The sequence below is a fragment of the Cervus elaphus genome, chromosome 13, assembly GCF_910594005.1.
Source record: "Cervus elaphus chromosome 13, mCerEla1.1, whole genome shotgun sequence".
Taxonomy (NCBI): domain Eukaryota; kingdom Metazoa; phylum Chordata; class Mammalia; order Artiodactyla; family Cervidae; genus Cervus; species Cervus elaphus.
The window spans coordinates 20,217,334-20,238,718 of record NC_057827.1 but is presented as its reverse complement, the minus strand read 5'-3'; the positions used below and the strand labels follow the sequence as shown (position 1 = coordinate 20,238,718).

Genomic DNA, 21,385 nt, shown 5'->3' with positions numbered 1-21,385 from the left:
TCATGGGAGACTACATCTGCCTTGAGAGATCGCATCTGAGTATGATGCTGACTCTTTGCTCTTCTCACGCCCCTGACTGCATCAGATCCTTGTTGCCTTACTGTACTCGGTGTGGCTTGTGAGCCGTCTCAGCCCAGGCCTTTCTGATAAGACTGAGGACTGAACGACGGCTGCTCCTGGGGAACGCCTGGACGAGGGTCCCGGAAGCGGTCTGGGATGCCTGCGTCCTGCCTGCTCCCCCTGGAGCGCGCGGAGTGTCAGGCACGAGCGGGCCTCACCTTTCAGCCTCCCGGTCGCGCTCTTCAGAAACACGCTCCCGTCCCGCACCAGCTTCTTCCGCCTCAAGTCCTCCTTGGCGAACATCTGGCCGCTCTTCATCCTCATGATCGACTTGCTGTCGGTCTTCGTGTAGATCTCGTTCAGACGGACCTTCTTCTCGTAACTTGCCACCTTGCTGTCCACGGCGCTGATCACCTCCTTCACCAGGCCCAGGGACTGCGTCAGGTCCTGCTGCTCCGCCTCGTTGTCTGAGGAGGAGAGGAGCGCTCGGTCCCGATGGGGCGGAGGAGGGCGCCCTGCCTCCGTGCCCCCCGGCACGGTCCGTGCCCTGCGGGCACATGGGCAGAGCGAGGCCAACACACTGCAGCCACGTGCCGCCCTCCCGCTCGGTCAGCGTTTAAATAAGGTTAGGTGTTTCAGTGGGACAGATGACGTGCACTCACGAGCTACGTTCTCTCTCTCTATACACGTGCTGCGCTTAGTCACTCAGTCCCGTCTGACTCTGCGACCCCACGGACTGTAGCCCACCAGGCTCCTCTGTCCATGGGATTCTCCACGCAAGAATACTGGAGTGGGTTGCCATGCCCTTCTCCAGGGGATCTTCCTCATCCAGGGATTGAACCCAGGTCTCTCGCGTTGCAGGTGGATTCTTTACCATCTGAGTCACCAGGGAAGCCCTATATATACATACTTATTTGGCTGCACCAGGTCTTAGTTGGGACCTTTAGTTGACGCATGTGGGATCTAGTTCTCTGACCAGGGATCAAACTTGGGCCCCCTACACTGGGAGGGCGGAGTCTTAGCCACTGGACCACCAGGGAAGTCCCACAAGCTACCTTCTAGTGGTAGGAATCCAACATCTTTAGGGAGAGAGAGGAGCCTCTGGTTTTTTAATCTATGTCTTTGTTTTAGCTAATCCTTAATGTAACTGTGGCGGATCAGGAGCAGCAGAGAGAAGAACTAGCGGCACTGATTAACCAAGAAACAGCAGCGATCCCTGCACTTGCAGGTGAAGTGGGCATGTCCTCTCCCAGCCGAGAGACAAGTGCCAAGCTCTTCGGGCCACTGAGCTCTTGTCTGGGATCACCTAGCGGTTCCTCCCCTTCTCGCTCTCATTCACTCTAAGTCTGGTGACGTGACATTTCACGTTTGCACTTAAGAAAACAATTTTTAAGAGAAAACACAGTGTTCTCTTTTAGTCCTCCTTGATGTGGAAGAGTCCTTCTAAGGGGCCTCTGCTGGACAGACAGGGAAAAGGCCACTGGCAGGTAAGATTGATTCAAGAGAGAGACTCACCTTTGGTACACTGCAGTATCCTCTGGAACAAAACCGGGTATTTGGTGATTCGCTGGGTTACAAGCAATATGCACTCGGGGATTCCCAGCCTCCGGACGACCGAACTGCTCATCTTCTTCTGCAAGGGAGGAGACCGAATGTCAGAAATGACTCGGAGGGGAAGGCTCAGGCTAAACCTCACAGGGACACCAGGCTCTGGGCAACGGTGGGGAATTCCACGTTTCACGTCACTACCTTCACGAAGGCTTGAAAGCGCTTGTCTTTGGTGTGGAGGTCTTTGAAGTAGTTCACAGACTGGTTGTGCTGCCCACAAAACTTGCCGTACGTCTTCTTTAAGCGTTCGGCATTCTCCCCCGAGAACTGTGGAGGAAAGCGAGCAGGGGTTACGCCACCACTGAGGGCGCTAAACGCGTGTTACCACTGTGTGCCAAGGGTCCAGGCTGCGTGTATAACCCAGGAGGGCTTCCTCACTGTGCTCACGCTTGGTGGCTCAATCACGTCTGACTCTCTGCAACCCCACGGACTGCAGCCTGCCAGGCTCCTCTGTCCGTGGGATTCTCCAGACCAGAATACTGGCGTGGGCTGCCATTTCCTCCTCCAGGGGATCTTCCTCATAACTTCCCCCAGAAGAGTGAAATGGTGCAGGAGCTTTGGAAGACAGGCAGTTCCTCAAGAAGTTAAACACAGAGTTATATGACCCAGCAGTTCCACTCCTGGCCATAAAAACATGTCCACACAAAAACATGCATATGAATGTTCCCAGCAGTGCTGTTCACAACAGCCCTCAACCAAGGGGAACTAATCCTCGTGTCCATCAAAGGATAAATGGATAAAATGTGGTACTTACACATGAAAAGTCCAATCACTAAGGACAACATACTGTTTTATTCCATTTATATACCATGTCCAGAACAGGCAAATCCAGAGAGAAAGTACGTCAGTGGTTGCCTAGGGCTGGGGAAGTCGGGGAAGCGGGTGTGGGTGCTGACGATAAAAATGCTCTATGACTGGCCCTGGCGACGGCTGCTCAAATCCATGGATATACTAAACACCACTGAACGGCACACTTTACACGGGTGGATCACATGGCTAATGAATTATATGTCAGTAAAGCTGATACGGATATTTGTAAATAATAAACACAGAAGTAGCCACGCGCTATGCAAAACGTGTTCTAACTCCCATCTGTCATAAAAATAGCAATAAAAGGAAGGGAGTCACTAAGTCTTTCATGAAGAAGCCGTCTTAAGAATGTCACCTTGCTAAGTCAGAAAGCCAAAGCCATCAGAAACAGCCATGGTAACTAGGGCTGTTTATCCTACTTAGCTCAGGTCAGTGGTCCCAACAGTTCTGCGTGGCCCTTCCATCACCCCCACGCGTGTGCTACCTCATCTGAAGCTGTGCTCACTGCAGGGCGGCTGAGGAGTTTCTGAAAGTGGTCCCTGCAACACACGCTAGCAGCCACCCCTGCTGGACTAAGTCTCTGGAGTCAGCAAGGCTTGATCCTCACCCCAAAGCTTCACGGGAGCCTTTCCTTTCCCCCCGACCAACAGAGAAGCTGACCACAAAGCAAGCACCCCCCAAAAGCAAGGAAAGGTGACTTTTATGGCATACCTAGCATGTACACTGGGCACTTTATATACACATGGCTTTTAAGTTTTAAAACAGCATTAGAAGAGAAAACCTACTGTCCTCAATCTCAGAAAAGGAAAATTGAGGGCTGGAGACATGGAACCACCTGCCCAAGCTCACAGGGATCACAGGCAGTTCAGCTGAGATGAGAACACATGGCTATCGGCCCCGTGTGTGTGTGTGTGTGTGTGTGTCTGTGTGTGTGTGTCTGTGTGTGTGTGTGTGTGTCTGTGTCTGTCTGTCTGTGTGTGTGTCTGTCTGTCTGTGTGTGTCTGTCTGTATGTGTGAGAGACAAGTGCCCGGGTGTCTGTCTGTCTGTCTGTGTGTGTGTGTCTGTGTGTCTGTGTGTGTGTGTCTATCTGGCTGTGTGTGTGCGTGAGAGAGAAGTGCCCGGGGCCCTGCTCCCGCTCACCTGATGCACAAGCACATCCCCGATCCTCTTGATGAGAAAGTTCTTCTCGCTCTTATCCACCAGGGAGTCCTTTTTCCGCTCGAGGATGCGCTGGAAGAACTGGCTGTGGATACTGATGAGCTCGTCCAAGCAGGGGAACAGCTTCTCCACCATCTGCTGCTCGAAGAGCAGGTCGGCCATCATGCCCCGGCTGTAGACGTCGCTCATGATCTTGAGGGTGCGGAGGTGGTGGAACTCCGTCTGCATCAGCTCTGGGGGTCGACAGGGCTGGACCGTCAGGGACGCCCCCCTCGCCGATTCCCCTGCTCCTGAGAGCCCAGGCCTGTCTAAAGGCTGCTTACGGCCCAATTTAAACTTTAAGGCTGGGTCAAAAGCTGCCTTTTCCCTGAAGAGTTTTCATCCTGTTCCTGTTTTTCACGGGACCTCATGCTACTTTCTGACGGGCATACTGGACTCCATCCCTCTCAAATGGTGGTTTCCAAAGTTATCTTCACTGGGACTCAGGACCTTCCATAACTGACTGTGCTCCCATTTCCTAGGAAGCACTTGTATTTAGTCTAGTTTCCGCTGCAGCTGAGGAATTCAACTGTGCCATCACAGGGGATCTCTAAGAATACTGCATAAAAAAGCACTCATATTCAATAAAATGTTCGATAAAATTCAAGAAGATCATTTTACAGAGAGAGGGAAGGACAGAAATAAGATCATGTCTCTATACCTCAAACCTTTTAAAGAAAATCTTGGAGATGGCTATAATACATACTTGAAAACTGACTTGCCACAGTGCAATAAACCACCCGCCAGATTACGTGAATCAGATCTCAGCAGAGCATGTGAGGCGTCTCACCGTAAATCACTTCTTGCCGCTTGACGACATCTTTCTTGTGCTGTTTCAGAAACTTGCTGTCCACGATCTGACTCCAAGACTCTGCTTCCAGCTGTTTGGACTCAGTCTCAAAATCTCCCATTAGCTGTCCTTCATTCATGTCTGTACCTACTCCTCAAAAAAAAAAGAAAAAGAAAAAAATCGGTGTCAGAGTCCTGCATCAGTGACTTCTAAAAACACCTCTGCTGGACATTCCTCGGGGTGATAACTTCATGAGACTATGCACTGTGCACTAAGACAGTGATAGTCACAGAATATATATATATATTCTATTAGAAAGGAGCATTTTCTGTTCGAGAGTGATGTATACTATATTCAAGACTTTGGTTAAGGGTGAAAAAGTCACTTAAATTAAAGGTGATTAAGACATGATTACTTCGTGAAGCAGGAGCTGAAGGGTCCTGGTGACTTTCCTTGTTTAAGAAAGTAGGTTTACAACTGAGCTGAATGTGTACACAAGTCTAGGGGAAGAAGCAGTGTTTGTGGCAGTCTGACCACATTAAACTCAATGGCGTCCTTCAGTGGACGAGTACCCAGCAACTGGATAGGCAGGTTCCGCAGCTCACTATAAAGCATCTGACGCTGCACAGGCAGTTCAGAGAAGCGCCACAGAAGCCAGGAGGGCAGGCACCGTTACTTCGTCGGTGCCTGCATCCCAGCTAACGGCACAGAGTCTCTGCAGACGCCTACCACACAGGCCGTGGCCTCCGCTTACCCTCATCCGTAAGGGACTCCGTGGACTCGTTGACCTTGCTGATTTTATTCAGTGAGTCTGTTGAGTGGGACAGGAACTTCCAGGTGTTCGAGATGTTCTCATCGTTGCCAACTCTAGGGACAGAAGGAAACACATACTGTCAGGTGTATTCTGAGAAGCCATGGTTTGTGGAGATTTGAAAAACTATAAAATGACAATGTCGAAGGCAAATTACTTATGTCAGGTACCTGCCAACGTGCAACATGAACTATGAAGGGGGTCAGAGGCTTTTAAATTCACTTTAAGTTCACTGCAACCGTGAACTTTTTGAACCTTGCAGTTTTATTTTAAACCATGAGTAACAAGAAGAAGGCTCTTCTTTCAAACTGCGTACACATTACAAATGAAATTTCTCTGTTTGAGACGCGTGTCTAACCACAACACCTCTTCCTTGTGTTCCCCAAACACCTATAGAGCCAGCACTTAACGCTAAACCATATTCTTTGGACTTTTCTCGATCCCAGCTAGCACATCAGGCACCCGGTATGTTTGTGGTATGGCACAGAGGTAAGCCAGAGTCACTTAAAACTAAATTGTGTTTAAAGGCCAACTTTTTAAAGTCATAATATAAACCAACTGAGATTAACTCTGAAAAGAAGATAATCACACCACTGAGGCAGATGATATAAAAATACCTGGAATTTTTTTTTCTTCTTTTTTTTTAAGGAGGAGGAAGCGTTATCCAGCACAGAGGTGAGGACACACAGACAAAAGGAGATTTGCATCCTTCAGCTGGGAATCTTCCTCCAGCCTGGGTGAGGAGAGTTGCCAGGGACACTTTGAGCCCTACATTTGAGGTGACTTCTTTACTTGGTGGGAGGGCAGGCACCTTACCCCCAACAGCCAGCCACATCACAATCAGCCCTGTGCTAACCACCCACAGCCAGCGGCCACGGTAGCTCCCACAGGACCACAGAGGAGCTCAGGGCAGAGGAGGGGCTGGGAGCCTACTGTCATTCTCGGCCCGTTACTCACTCCCGTGACTGAAGAGGCAAGACGCAAGGATGGAGAACAGAATAAAAAAGAAGGTAAAAAAAACTACCCTCTCCTCCCACGTTCATCTGACCAATGGGAAAGTATGACATCTAAAAATGTAAGTGGTTGCAGCCCAACATTCAGCATTAAATCACTTTTTTTTTTCCTTTCCTATTTCCACTTCTTATTTTGACCTAAAACTCATCCTCTTAGAAGGCAGGTTCTTTAAAGGCAGGACTGATCATGGACAAAACCTTACTTGAGATGGTGTTCAGTGGGGATCCTGGTTAGAGAACGGCTGCATCCAATGTAATCCTCACCCTGCCTGTCTGCATTACTCAGCTGCACGCCAACTCGTTAGGTCACACGTTCTTTCCCAAGAGCATCTTTCTGTCAAATGGTATACGATGCTCTTGTCACCTAGATGTCAACTGTGCCGTCTCCACACCCCGACTTACCCAGCGATGTTCTGAATGGAGACGCTTTTGGAAAGCATGGCGCTCTGCTGGGACCGTCTGTTAGCAAACACGGGGGCGGCAGTGGTTTCATCGGCTAGGAGGACGGCTGACCGAGGGCGCTCCTTGGGCTGGGAGGCTGCAGAGGACGAGAGGACACCACTGGAGTGTCAGTGACTCGGGCCCTCCAGCACGGACCCGCCCGACAAGTATGAGACAGGAACAGAATGCTTTGTAAGAGATCCACCCTGGGAGTGTAACTGGAGACAAAAACTCTGCGGAGGTCAATGTGGCAACAGTTATTGAAACTGTGAATGCCTATACCTATTGATCCAGTGGTTTCCTTCAGGACATGTACATTCCACAAGATTTACTTGTTTACACTTGCAATGGCATATGACCAAAGGTACTCAGTGCAAAGTTCAGTAAAAGCAAAATGAGTTACCAAAGTAAGGTCAGTTAGTAAGTCATGGTATATCCTACTGGTGGATACTATGAAGGTGTAAAATAAAAGCGAGCACACCCTGCATGAACTGACACAAAACCGCACGATAACACATTAAGGGGAAAAAAAATCGAGGAGCAGAATAACGTGCGCCACAGACCATTGCTATGTTTTAAAAGCAATAAATAATCCAAATTGATATCTGCTTTATTTTAAGAAAGAAACTTGGAGAAGATAAACATGAGAAATGGAGTTACCTGTGGAGTGTGATGGAAATGAGGCAGTAAGGATAAAGAATCACTGAATGTACATATATTTAAAAATTTAAACTAATTCAAAGAGAAAAGGAGATTGAAAGAATTTTAAGGACACAGGCAGCCTCAGAGATGACCTAGTCCAGTGTTTTTCGTGTGAGGGGCTTTTGAGTTATGCAAATTCCCAGCCCTGTCTGTCCTGTGTGGGTGGGACCTACGGGTCTAAGACATTTTTACCAGCTTCTCAATCATTTCTTCTGTACATGTCTGAGAACCCAGATTTTGACCAATTCCTCTAATTTACAGAGGAGGAAAATGCAACCTGTGTTCAATGCCACCCAGCTAATCTGTCCTCATAACTGAGTATTTCTTGTGCTGTTCAGTCGCTCAGTCGCGTCTGACTCTTTATGACCCCAAGGGCTGCAGCATGCCAGGCCTCCCTGTCCCTCACCGTCTCCCAGAGCGTGCCCAAGTTCATGGCCATTGCACACGCCCGAGGAGGACACTGGAGCTCTGATTTTGGGTCAAGTAGTCACACTGGCATCTGGGTAACAGATGATTTTTCCGTGGTAACGAAGCTGCTGTCCCAGACGCGAGCAGCATTATCTGTCCAGCCCTAGGAGCGTCAGGAGCTGAAGGAAATAACTGGGGCAGCTGTTACAGCTTCACAGTATTACAGGATGTGCCTGACTTAATAAAATGGATAAAACCATTCGGATTCTATTCAGAAGAAGGTGATGTAATCACCAGAAACCTGCTGCACGGGGGCATGACCAGGCCCTTCTTGCAGGAAATATGCAGAATACCAGGAGACGGGGGGCCTTGCCCAACAGGGAAGACGGGCAAGAGGCAGAGAGGCGAACAGGCTCTAGTGTGCGGGGGCCTGGGGCACACCACAGGGCCTCCAAGGGAAGCTGGTGAGCAGATAAAATATGATGCAGGAGCAGCGCCCTGGCGGCTCAGTGGTACAGAATCTGCCTGCCAATTGCAGGAGACACGGGTTTGATCCCTGGTCCAGGAATATCCCACATGCTGCAGGACAGCTAAGCCTGAGTGCTGCAACTACGAAGCCCTTGTGCTTGAGAGCCTGTGCTCCACAACAAGAAAAGCCTCTGCATGAGAAGCCTGTGCACCGCCAACTAGAGAGCCGCCCCTGCTTCCCGCAACTAGAGAAAAGCCCATGCAGGAACCAAGACCCGGCAGAGCCAAAAATAAATAAATAAAATTATTAAAAAAAAAAAAATCAGGTGGAGGGAGAAACATCAGTCCTTGAACGGGGAAGTCCCTGAAGTGAGGACGTGGCCAGGCGGACAGGAAAAGAGGACATTCTGAGGAGGAGGACTGTCTGAAGGAGGCAGAAACTGCTCACGCAGTGCTACTGTGAAATGGAGATGACAAGCAGATGAGGAGGCAGGCAGGGCGAGGACATGCAGGATTGGGGCAATGGCTGGAGAAACAGAACCAAGTCAGGTCACGCAGAGCCTTCATGATTATCTAGAGCAACTTGCATCTAAGGGCGGCGTGGGTGTGGGGGGAGGTGAGAGAGAGAGCTCTGGGAATGCTGAAAACCAGTCTATCCCCGCTCAAGGAAGCTGCTCACTGTCTCTGAGCCCAGCATCCGCGCCCGCGAACGTTCCCACTGAGGCAGGCCCACCACCAAGGGCTTCACGGGCGTCACCTCACTTAAACCCAACGATCGCCTGATGGTACCACTACATCCTTCCACGGAGGAGGAACACAAGGTATGGGGCGGGTGGGGGAGCCGTAAATGTTCGTCTTGAGGTTATGCTTTTGCAGAAACTAACCCTTGTGGCTGGCAATTTGTTAGGTAGGTGGATAACAATAAAGTCTCCAGTCAATAATGTTCAGGTAACGAAAGACCTATTAATACGTCTCTGGCCAGTAATTTGTTAAGTGGGGTGCTAGGACTCACACCCGTACAATCTGACTCTTACTGCTACCTTACCTTGGTGGGTAAAAGGGGAATGAGAATACACGTGGGGGTTGGAGGTAATATCATAGGTAGCTTTGGGGAAGACTGCTTTTATCTGATTTGAAAGAAAGCAGATTTCTGAAAGAAGAGATAAATGTCATAGAGTCAAGAAAAAAAATTTAAGAGTAGGCTTGTAAAAGGTGTTGGGATGGGCTGGATCACTGGTTACAGTGGTGACAGTCTGGCATAACTTTTCCTCTAGGAATTTACATGCAAAGATGGGTGATAACCTGACTTCCGTCTGACAGGACTCCACACCCTCGCTGGCAGCACAGCCTGAGTGGCCGTTCCGCGCCGTCTGGAAGTGCTCAGAATACTCAGGCATGGGGCAGCGGTTCTCACACTCAAGCGTGGACATCACCATCACCTGGAGCGTCTACCAAACCGAGCACCCAGCTCCACCCCTGGACTCTCTGATGTCGTAGGTCTGGGCAGGGCCCAAAACTGGCACTTTTAATTGATCCAGGAAATAGGCCTTGAAAAACACAGCCTGGGGGGCAAGTCTCAACTGAGTTCTGTGAGCTAATTAATGTGGTATTCATTACTGCGTTATTTATGGCAGTGGGTGGAGACAAGTCTTTGGGGGAACTGGTAATTAAAATGTGGTGTATGTTTCTGAAAGAATACCACGCAGCAATTTGAGATGATAGCTTTCATATAATATCACACGCAGATCTCAAAACGCAGATCTCAAAAGCAGCAGCAGAATGGATAAGCATAAGTCATACTGTCTAATTTAAATTCAACACACAAAACAGTAAGAGATATTTTCAGAAGTACACATAAGTCTGAAGATACGGCAAATTAGAGAGGTCTGCATTAAATGTACCACAGTGCGTACTAATGAGGGGAAAGGAGTGAGATGGAGAATGAAAAGGGGAAAACATTCAGCAAAACCAAAGTGGAGCTCTGCACAGACTGGAGAAGACAGGCTGATGTGACAAAGTGTGACGAACTCAATCTATGTACCCCTTGAAGACCTTGGAAAAAAAAAAAAAAAGAAAAAAAAAAACCACCCCCAAACTATATAATTTCGCACTCTGTCAAGGAGTCTAATAAGCAAGATCTCATTTGATGTTGAGAGCACTAAAAGCAAGTTTCACTGCTGACTCATGGAAAAGGAGTTTCAAAAAACATGGGGGTCACTCGCTCAAATAAACAAGCCTCAAGAGCGGCCTTGTAGGCTCACACACACACACACACACAATTCTAAGACCTTCCAGAGAGTTTGATGGTGGACTGCCAAGCTTTTGGTCAACGAAACTGCAGCCTTCTCTAAGTTACCACAAAATAGGTATTCAAACCGTGATTAAGAATAACAAACGGACACGACAGAAGTGTGTGTAAGCCCTGAACCAGAGAGGCCAAGAGGGGCCATGAGGGGCGGGCGGACTACTTACACTTGCTTCTCATGATGACTGTGGGCAGCGAGGATGTGTCGTGTGCCTGCAGGTTCCCTTTGGGTTGCTGTAAGAAAAAGAAATTTCGATAAATTTCACAAGTTTTGATGAATTTTACAACTTATCTTCTGTCAAGTCTCAAGAAGCTAGAACACAAAGCCAGCTACTCCCCTGTTCCTGCCAACGGCCCTCAGGGTCCTACTCTCAGACACGGCCACGCATGCTGGCCGTCGCCCTGAGCCCGCCCAGCCTGCAATTCTGCAAGAGCCGTCTCCTCTGCCTGGAACGCTTCTCTCCCCTCACAGGCCAGGCAGTCTCCTGTTTCAAGGTCAGACCTCAGGGGCAGAGCCACCATGAGCTTCTGTCTTCTCCTCCAGTGAGGCAGCGACTGGCACCCCTCAGAATGCTGTGCGTACCCCTCAGAATGCTGTGCGTACGCCCCCTCCCCCTGCCCCGGCTAGTTCTTTCCTTATTATGGTCACTGTCTGCTGGTCCATTGTCCCCACCACAACGCTGGTTCCTTACAAGCAGCATCTGTGCCCTTTTCATTTCCATCTCTCCAGTGATCAGTATTTATGTATAAGGTGTTATAATTCTTAGGGAAAGTGCTAATTTTAAGACTTTTTGTGGCATGAACAGAGACAACGTGTGAGAAAACTCCGGGTTGAAGCAATTCGTCTGAGATAAACCATCAGTGGAAAAGGGTCTGTTTAGAATGGGACTCCCCCTCTTCGATGACACTCTTTTACACAAGGCAGGCGATGCCCTGTTACTGTCTTTCTCTGGCACAGTCACAATGACGACACTCATACCAGAGGTCACAAATTCAAAGGCCCACGGGGTCAGGCAGATGACAAGGACAGAGGCAAGCTGGAGGGCGGGAGGCAGCAGCCTGGGCCTGCGCATCTTGTCCGGAGGCGGCGGCAGCCACTCAGCCCGGTGGGCCGTCACCTCCATTCGCCTCCAACACCTAAGGACCTACAGCCCAGACTCTGTTCTACGGGCTTAGGAGCTGCCAACGGATCAAACGCTCCTGATTTCAGACTGCCTGGCAAGTTTGATGCTTACATACACTCTAGTGGGGGGAAGGTACAGACCACAGAAAGTAAATGTAATAAATACACAGACCCTAAGAAGGTGATATTTTGCATTAGTCACTCAGTCGTGTCTGACTCTTGATGACCCCATGGACTATAGCCTGCCAGGCTTTTCTGTCCATGGAGTTCTCCAGGCAAGAATGCTGGAGTGGGTTGGCATTCCCTTCTCCAGGGGATCTTCCTGACCCAGGGATTGAACCCAGGTCTCCTACACTACAGGCCACTTCTTTACCATCTGAGCCACCAGGGAAGCCCCAAGAAGGTGATAAATACTGTAGAAAAAAAAGAAAAATCCAGTCCTTGGACAAAATTTATGTCCATGGGCTGAATAAGATCCAGGGTACAGAGGCCTGTCGTCTTTACACTAGTTCAGTGCTTCTCAAAGTGCGGTCCTTGGACCAGCAGCATCAACATCTTCTGGGAAGTTATTAGAAAGGTAAACTCCTTGGCCTCACCCACCCAGAATCGGAAATTCTGGGAGTGGGTCACTGGCCCAGTGTCGTTTTATAACAAGCCCCCGAGATGACTCTCAAGTCTGAGGCCACTTCACTAGATAAACGTGTTTGGTTACTGGAAGCAAACAGCACGCTGAGCGTGCGTGTAGATGGTGTTGGAGAGCACTCTTCTGACAAGAACAAAGACAGTTATGAGTGACTGAAACACTGAAAAACCACACGGGCCACCTAAATGCCCATCTGCCCCCAGCCTCGTACTCTACAAGGGCCTCTGACGTGCACTGGGTGTTATTATGTGACGTGCACACTCGGAGCGTAGACCACCACCCACTTCTCTTCTCGTCATGTGATCTACGTGAGCCTGTGGAGAAAAGGGATGCCGGGCAGGCTGGCTCAAAACCCTTCCCTCCCCAGGCTGTCAGCACGTCAGAGCCCCTGGTCTCCACCTGCTGCCCTCGGGGTCCCCAAGGAGGAAGGCAGGAGTGTGCGGAGCGGGGCAGGTCTGCAGACATGGTTAAGAAGAAAGTCACTGCACTGGTGACAGACGACAATCACAGCGAAACGTGTGTCTAATGTGGACAAGTTCTGAAAGCATTTCATCTTCCGAAAGCCACAAATTCCCGAGGGTGTCAAGAAGAGATGAAACGTTTTGGGTTACTGCAGTCTCAAAGGAGGTACCGGATGATGAAAAGACAAACAGAAACTCTAACCTCGAGTCTCCCAACTCTGAGGATTTCATTGGTTCAGGCAGAAATGTCTTACCTTCATTTTGACCTTTGCACAGGAGCTCAGACTTTCTCTGCAGCCTTTGTGGACAAAGGCGCCACAATCTGAAAAGAGAGCAGAACGCCGGGTGCCATTAAACACACAGAGACTAGAGGCCCACACGGATTTTCACCGCCACAGCGGCCGATGGACCACCGGAGAAGCCGTTCACATGTCAGGGTATGACTACCCGGGATTACAGACTGCAGCCCTCTTCCAGGAAGCAGGCGTGTGACATCATCAGGAGGAGGAGAAACAAGAGCAGATAAATGACAAACCTGGCGCTTCTCGGGCAGGAAGCTGAGAGGCCACCAAAACTAAAAGTGAAAGTGTCTGCTGTCGACGTGTAAGTCTGTGTCACAAACAATACGTAAGTGGTATGGATCTGTATTTGCATACCTGGAGGAGGAAATGGCAACCCATTCCAGTGTTCTTGCCTGGGAAATCCCATGGACAGAGGAGCCTGGTGGGCTACAGTCTGTGGGGTTGCAAAGAGTCGGTCACGACTGAGCATGCGTGCATGCACATGCACATGCACACAGACATTAACATAAACATGTAAGAACAACCACAAATGATATGTAAATGCACCCCCATCACAGGGGCTTTGAAATCTGTATGACTGCGTCACAGGCGGAGAGTGAATCTGAAAATTTGTGTCCTTTTGACTTGGACTCCTATCCACCTTGAGCTTTTTGCAACACTCCAGGTCAAAAGTTGCAGAAGAAACATCATCAGAACCACCCCTCAGCACCTCCAGGAGCCCTGACTCAAGAGAAAGTGGAAGACTTCCTGAAAGACAAAGCTGAGACTTCCTGAAAGATGAAGCAGCACTCACAATCTGCTGAGGACATGATTTTTATCTCAACTCCTAGACCCACAAGGGCTGCTGACAGAAAAAACCCAGCCCTCAGGGCCTCCAGAGGGCCAGCATCAGCTTGTACTGCTGCTATGAAGTCATACTGAGCTGGGCCAAGAGGCTGGAGGGGAATTAAAGCAAGTAAGAGATCTGTCTGTGGGGATTCCATGGCGAAAGCCTCCCCAGGGAAAGGCTCCCTGAGAAAATCAACAGACACCGCCCTTAGGCAACGCTTCCCATTCTGACTCAGGAAGGACCGCAGGTCCTTGAATGGTCACCCGTGAATCAAGGGCAGGATGCTCTCCTGACTTATATGTCTGGGTTCTGAGGATGTGAGTGTGGAAAAGGCCAGAATCCTAGACCTCGGGGCCTTCTCCATTCCTCTGCAACATCTGCCAGGCTCACAGGCCTCTTTCCTAACACCACCAGTCACAGTGCATTGGATGATCCTGTGATTTTCTCCTCCACTGAGTAAAAAACCTGCCTGCAATGCAGGAGACCCAGGTTCACTCTCTGGGTTGGGAAGATCCCCTGGAGAAGGGAGTGGCAACCCACCCCAGTATTCCTGCTTGGAGACTCCCACGGACAGAGGAGCCTGGCGGGCTATGGTCCACAGGGTCACAAAGAGTCGGACACCACTGAGCGACTAACATTTTCTCCTCCACCGAGTGTTCCTCCAGGGCAGGGTCTCCGTCTACTGCTGAAACTTTAACTGAGTCTCCCTAGCACAGTGCCTTCTCATGCCGCCTATTCCAATGTCCGTTTTAGCCTTTATGCTTATTTTATACCAAGGCCAAGTGCCCTGTCACAGCCTAGATTCCAGGGGGTCAAACACGCACCTCTAACAGTAAAAGGAGCGCTAGAGGCACGGCTGTCACACTCCGTGTGTTCCAGGTCCCGGCTCCCCGAGTTAGGTGCTGCGACTCTAGGCCGGTTCCTCCTCCACAGGCCTCCAAAGTGAAAGGACCACATTTGCCCTCCCCATTCCCTTTCTCTGTGCTTCTGTAAGACTCCTTATGCTGCATCTCTTGAAAGAGATGGATTTTTCGAAGTAAATTACTTCAAAATGTTCTACAAGGCTCATGCTGCAGAAGAGTTTTCAACTTCTTAGCCGTCTGAATCGTCACTAGGACACAGCCATCCTTCAGGGCCTGGTTGGGGCAGTTCACACTGGAGGAATCACGGCAGATATGACCCCCATGAAAGAGGCCACCTGGAGCAACTCTCCTTTGGTCAACAGGATGGTCCAGAGCAGGAACTAGTTTGGAAGTGGGATGGGGTGAAGCTTTATCCTGGGCCTTTAACTCTCAGGCCTACTGAGCCTTCTGTTGAGTAACCTCTTCTAGCTTCACCCCATGAGAAATTGACTCTCCAGTCATTTTTCTGATGCTCATCAACCGGAAGAGACCCTCAAGTTCAATTCCCAATGTCAGCATGAGGGGAGACTCTCTGGGAAAGGTTTATTCAGGGAATCAACAAGAGGAAGCAACCTGGAGGGAAGCAAGCCTACTCTTGCTTCCAGCGTCCTCTCCTCCAGGAATGACACTGCAAAGGAGCTGCACGGACGCTGTGCGTTTCCACTGCTGGTGATTATGCACACTTCCACGTTAAGTCGTGAAGTTGCTCCAGAGGTCAGCAGTTATGAAGGGGTTATACATCCCTGAATATTAATGCCAGGGCTTCTCAGCAACATCCCTTTCTGGGTACAAGGGAGCCTTTGCAGAGAGCCCCCTGGGGAGTGACTCATTCTAATCAGCGAAAAGGAAACATGTTGAGGATACTTTTCTCAAGAACTGGAACACTCTGGCCCTTGTTAAATTGTCAAGTTCTCTGCTATTTGGAAATAAGGATACGTTTTGACTAAGAAATCATCATACTGCTCCCAGAAAAGAGAAGAATCGGCGAACAGAAATCCAAGTAACTCCTGAGACTCCAATGCCTTTGTGCCCTTCTATACATCATGCAATGAAACTCACATTCCAGACCTAGACTCTGGTGAACTTTTATTAAAGGCTTTAAGCCCCACGAGCCAACGGCCTTCCACAAAGGGTCAAAGAGGAAACAGGTGGGCCGGACCAAATTTGTCTTTATTGACTTATATTCAAAACTTTTTCCCACTTATCTCCAAGAAAATGAGACTCAGACTCTCAGAAAGTGACTCTTTTAATAGTCCCCCATCATCTTTAGGATAAGTGAAAGTGTCAGTTGCTCAGTCGTGTCCAACTCTGCAACCCCATGGACTGTAGTCCACCAGGCGCCTCTGTCTACGGAGTTCTCCAGGCAAGAAGACTGGAGTGGGTGGCCATGCCCTTCTCCACGGATTGTCTCGACTCAGGGATCGAACCTGGGTCTCCTGCATTGCAGGCAGATTCTTTACCATCTGAGCCACACTCCTTACTTAGCTTAAGCCCATCATGTGTGTGTACACTTCTAGCCCCTCGGCCACACCTCTGAGCTCTGAACAAACTCTTTCCTGCAACAGTGTCCCTTGCTCACTCTTCCTTCCCTGACTGGGTTGGCAGGACTCAGCTCTCTGAAGTCTTGTCTGACTCTCCCAGGGAAGCAGACCCCCAGTGATCTCTGAGCTTCTGGTATCCCACACCTGCTTCTATCATGGTACTGTACCGTGACCATCTCCCTTCCCTTGCTCCACAGACGCCTGAGACCATGGCGCAGTCCTGCTGACCCAACATGTCCTCACGCACAGGCTTCTCAGCTCCCCTTCCTACCTTTTTTCTTTGCCTTTCACATGAAGTGAAGTGAAGTCACTCAGTCGTGTCCGACTCTTTGCGACCCCGTGGACTGCAGCCCGCTAGGCTCCTCTGTCCATTGGATTCTCCAGGCAAGAATACTGGAGTGGATTGCCATTTCCTTCTCCAGGGGATTTTCCCAACCAAGGGATCAAACCGAGGTCTCCCGCACTGCAGGCAGACGCTTTATCCTCTGAGCCACCAGGGAAGCCCATTGTCTTTAATCCCATTCTTCCTTGCCCTCTGTGCCTTGCCTAAGTATCCTAAGAGAACCTCTTCTTCATACCATTTTACTAACACAAAATAATACTTTGAAACATGGGTGGAAAAAAATATGGGGAAAACTAATGAATTCGTATCACAGCCAAAGAAACCACAGATTTTGAAATGGAATTAAAAGGGAGTGCCACACCTAACAACCTTATCTTCAAAATGTTTAAAACTCATCATAAAACAGAAAGACGAAGAATCAAATAGAAAAAAAGTATGAAGATTATGAACAGGCAATTCACAAAACCCACAGTTTCATCACCCTATAGAGAATTAAATAGTGGGAATGGTGCAATTACTTTAAAATAGATTTTAGGAATATTCAAGTTCTCAGACCAGTGTTTGAGATTTAAAGGACAACTCCAATTGACGTACCATAAAAGCAGAAGTAGTATTTTTAAAATGTACTTCTGGTAAACAACTTTTCACACAATCCACTGTTCTAGTTAACTGACACACACGTCCCCAAAGCCACAACCCAGCTGAAGTTTCAACATACTTTATAACATGGCCACAAGTCTGAGACATAAACAGTTTGCATGCATGTCTGCTTAACACACTCAAGTACCTACTTGAAAACCACTCAACTTGTTACCCAGCTGTCCTGGACTCAGTTCACGGTAATGGTTTTAGTGGTGTACGTGGGCGACTTAGAAACTTCGGCCCAACTGACATCAGCTGAAGTCTTGAGGTTAAAACCTCTGTTTTGGAAAACAGACAAGTACCAAGAACATACGAATTGAAGACAATCTAATACCACTTTCAAGCTCCCTGTCACAAACTCTATACCATGTTGTTAGGGGGATCAAAGAATTATTTGGCCTTTTATTTATTTTTCAAAAAACATTTCCTAATAGCAGTAAGCAATATGCTTTCATTCTTCAAAGTTCTTCAAAAAGGCACCATGGTTTACAGGAACAGAGCTGACCCCTAATTGGACTCCTCTGAACTTAAAAGCAAACAACCCAGCCTTCAGCTTCTTTCCTGGCTACATGGAGGCATCAAACAAAAGAATATGAAGGAAAACCCACAGGGCTGTGAGCTCGCATCTTATTTGTTGCTTCATCTTTTTAAAACTCTGCCACCAGAGCTTTGGTGAACTGTTATATACCATACACCCATTCACCTTCAGCAGAGAAATACAACAACCCACTAGAGACTGGCCTAAGAAAATCAGCTTTAAAGAAGAGTTAAGAGGAGACGCCATGCCAAACTGAAATGAAATTAGAGAATGGCGTGAATACTCCAGGCCTGCCTGTTAAAGGAAGGATTCAGCTTCCTGAGTTGTGTCAGGTTCTGAAGAAAGGGCTTGTCCAACGCTTTTCCAGGGAGGGCTGTGCTGAAGAGCTTTGACTACCCTTCCTCCTGGAGACTGGTCTGAGCAGCAGAATCCACGTTGGGGAGAACTCTCAGATCCTTCTAAAGGTTAGGGGTTAGAGAGACTTTTCTAACTTTAAGGCGAGAAAGGTCCAACTTCTTGCTATCATGTCAACACTCACCAACAAAACAACAACAGCAGAAAAACATTTAAATACTGATAAAGTTAGAAATACATGCTCAAAAAGGATTTCTGCAACTTCTGGTTTAAATTCTCTGGGGACTGTGAGACACGGCCTGGTCTGGACTGATAGAGCGTAGATACAAATGACTTGTAAGATATTCTCGGTAGCTGGTGTGATAACCACAGTGCTGGTTATACGGAACAAGACGAAAGCCACAAAAGAGAGCTACATCACAGGAGCTGGAGGGCTCACCTAACAGAAGTTTTTGCAAGAATGCTGGCAAACAAATCAACAAAGAGCAAAACCCAAAGTGCTCTGCTTGGGTAAGAACTGGTTTTACTGCTGAGGCTCTTCCACCGTCCTTTCCCCAAACACACTTCTTTTCTTTAACTGGTTATACGTATTTCACCATCTAAGCAATGAACTCTAAATGTAAGAAACCTGACTGTCCAGAGAGCTGCCTTTTAGGACAAAATCTCAAGGTGAACCAGACCATCACAAGTAGTCTGAACTCTTTGTTTCCTACTTGGGTTGAGGCTGGTCCACTTGTTTCTTTTCTTCTAATCAAGAGAGGCAACCTACCACAAAAGTACTCAGAAGCTGCTAACACAACAGAAAATAAATCCACAGTAATCTCAGTTATCATCTTGCATGTGTTTAAAGCAAACAAAATAGAACCACTGGCAAGATCTGAAAACCCGAATGTAGCGGATTCCTTGTGCTGAAGGACTCCACCAGGCATTCCAGAGACCAAATTATTCGTGGTGGCTGGAAAGAACAGCTGACTTATTCAAGGCAAGCTTTACATAACTGCAAGGGGGAAGAAGTGGTAAGATGCTCTCCTCCTTTCTCTATTAAAGTTACCAAAATCCTAAAATAAGAGTAGAGCTTTGGCAGAGTTAAAACAAACAAACAAACTCGCCAAGTTTCTCCTAAATTAAATTACTTATTCCCGACAAAGGGGGAACTCTGCTTTCACCGTGTGTTTGTTTTCCAGGAGTAAACTGCAGAGGAACCAACTTCAGGGAGGCTTTGCTCCTGCCCCTTGGCTATTTCTAGCGTCTGTAATCTTGACCATTTCACCTAAGTCCACCAAGGGAACTCAGCTTTCACCACGACTATGACTTCAGACGGGTCTAGGTGTTTTCCAGTGGGGTCAAGAGATGTTGACTTGTTTTAAAAGTTCCAGCCTGCTGAATCTCTCAGTATTTGCATGCAGAAAGATGTATTAGAGTGACTAGAGATGTTTGAAAGACAGGCGAAGACCAACATTAGCCATCGTCACACGGACCATGATGGACCAGGTGGCTGATCTTTCTAAACCGTGAGTCAAAACTGACTGAGCAGCCACTTGGGGTCTGAGGCTCCAGGGTCAGCAAACAGGATTATATTAATCCAAGGAAAGGGTTGCTAACAGCACAAGGGTTTCCTAGGAGGTAAAGGAACTGGAGGTTCCTGTTTCCTGAGATTCCTGTGAAGATCCCGGACATGAGAGGGGATGGAGGGAAGCGAAAAAAGATTCTGAGTCCTCAAATTACTCATAGTTTCCACTTCCTGCCAAAATCACAAACGGTGCTTCACACCCACAAACATGCACTGCAGGCCCTGTTCTTCAGGAAGCTGCAGAGAATCAGCCCATTGCCTCTGTTCCTTGGGGAAGATGACTACATGTTGTTTCCTTTGCTTTCAAGCCTTGATTTTTCCTCTTCTTTTTACAAGTGGCAGGCTGCACCCTGTCACACACAGACCTTAAGGTCACCACTGAACGTTGAGCTTCTTTCAACACTAATCCTGGAGCGGACTGCAAAACTACAGTTGAGACTGGGAGCCCCTAAGTTTCTGAGGTGGGGTGGTATGCAAACTGAAAATGTTATTTTTGCACCTAGGTATACACTAGGGTAACCAGGCCCTATCAAACAGTTCCTTTTTGTCATCTGATTCTTTCAGTTTAAACCTAAAAGCATTAACTCTTCTTCCTTGTTGTGCTAAGCAGACCTAAGATAACTTGTTACGTCTGTTAGATCAAGTGACTTCCGTAAGTCAAAGAACTGCTGGCAGAGACCATCAGGACAATAGCTCCTCCCCCTGACAGATTCTCCAGACAGAAGACTCTTGTGATGGCACAGTGGACTCCATGAAATAGTCTGCTTCCAGAAGAACCAGACAACTCAGGTGACTCAACATTAAAATCACAAATTAAGACAAAAACCTCCATCCTACTGTTATAAACACTGTTAACACAGAACTAGTAGTCAACCCACTATTTTACTGATCTTCCATATTTAAAAAGCCTTAATAAAATATTGCTATATTGTGTGCTATCAAATATGTAAAACAGCACAGATATTTGAACTATAATTTCAACATATACTTTTGCAATGAAAGAGAACAGTGAAGCTGTTCTGATGGATCAAAATATGAGCAATCATGTGGATATTATACTTGCTGTTCACGTATCTACCTCAGCATCTAATTTATGTCTGTATTTCTTTTTGTGGCTCAGACAGTGAAAAATCTGCCTGTGATGCAGGAGGACCTGAGTTCAATCCCTGGGTTGGAAAGAGCCCCTGGAGAAGAGAATGGCAACTCAATTGCCTGGGAAATCCAACAGACAGAGAAGCCTGGCAGGCTACAGTCCATTTGGTCGCAAAGAGCTGGACACAACTGAGCGATCTTCACTTTCACTTTTCATGCATAATACAGAGTACAGTATCTTCATTTTCACAGAGAGGTAGGTACAAATATTAGTAGTTTTCTTTTTTAAAAAATGGCTTGCCTTGCAATCATATTACATTCTTCAATTAATTCAAGATGGAAGGAAAAATTCAAACAAAGTAGGTAGACTGACAGCTAAAGTTAATATGTTGATGTTAAAATTTGGTGACACTTTTGAGAGTGTATTTTTA

The 21,385-nt window shown here is 47.9% G+C and overlaps 1 protein-coding gene across 14 annotated transcripts in view; it reads right to left on the bottom strand.

Moving 5' to 3' along the window:
• Positions 1-21,385, bottom strand: part of AKAP13 (A-kinase anchoring protein 13) — a 314,895-nt gene that overhangs the window by 24,707 nt on the left and 268,803 nt on the right. For 11 of the 14 annotated variants that reach the window (XM_043921539.1, XM_043921537.1, XM_043921536.1 and 8 more), the window contains 9 exons: positions 13,096-13,163; positions 10,782-10,848; positions 6,693-6,828; positions 5,221-5,333; positions 4,467-4,619; positions 3,620-3,870; positions 1,810-1,935; positions 1,576-1,693; positions 279-527 (listed from right to left, as the gene is read on the bottom strand). In XM_043921539.1, the coding sequence (XP_043777474.1) occupies positions 279-527; positions 1,576-1,693; positions 1,810-1,935; positions 3,620-3,870; positions 4,467-4,619; positions 5,221-5,333; positions 6,693-6,828; positions 10,782-10,848; positions 13,096-13,163 (1,281 nt within the window). The remainder of the gene's footprint in view (positions 1-278; positions 528-1,575; positions 1,694-1,809; positions 1,936-3,619; positions 3,871-4,466; positions 4,620-5,220; positions 5,334-6,692; positions 6,829-10,781; positions 10,849-13,095; positions 13,164-21,385) is intronic. The other 3 variants (XM_043921535.1, XM_043921543.1, XM_043921534.1) reach the window with 2 other exon arrangements.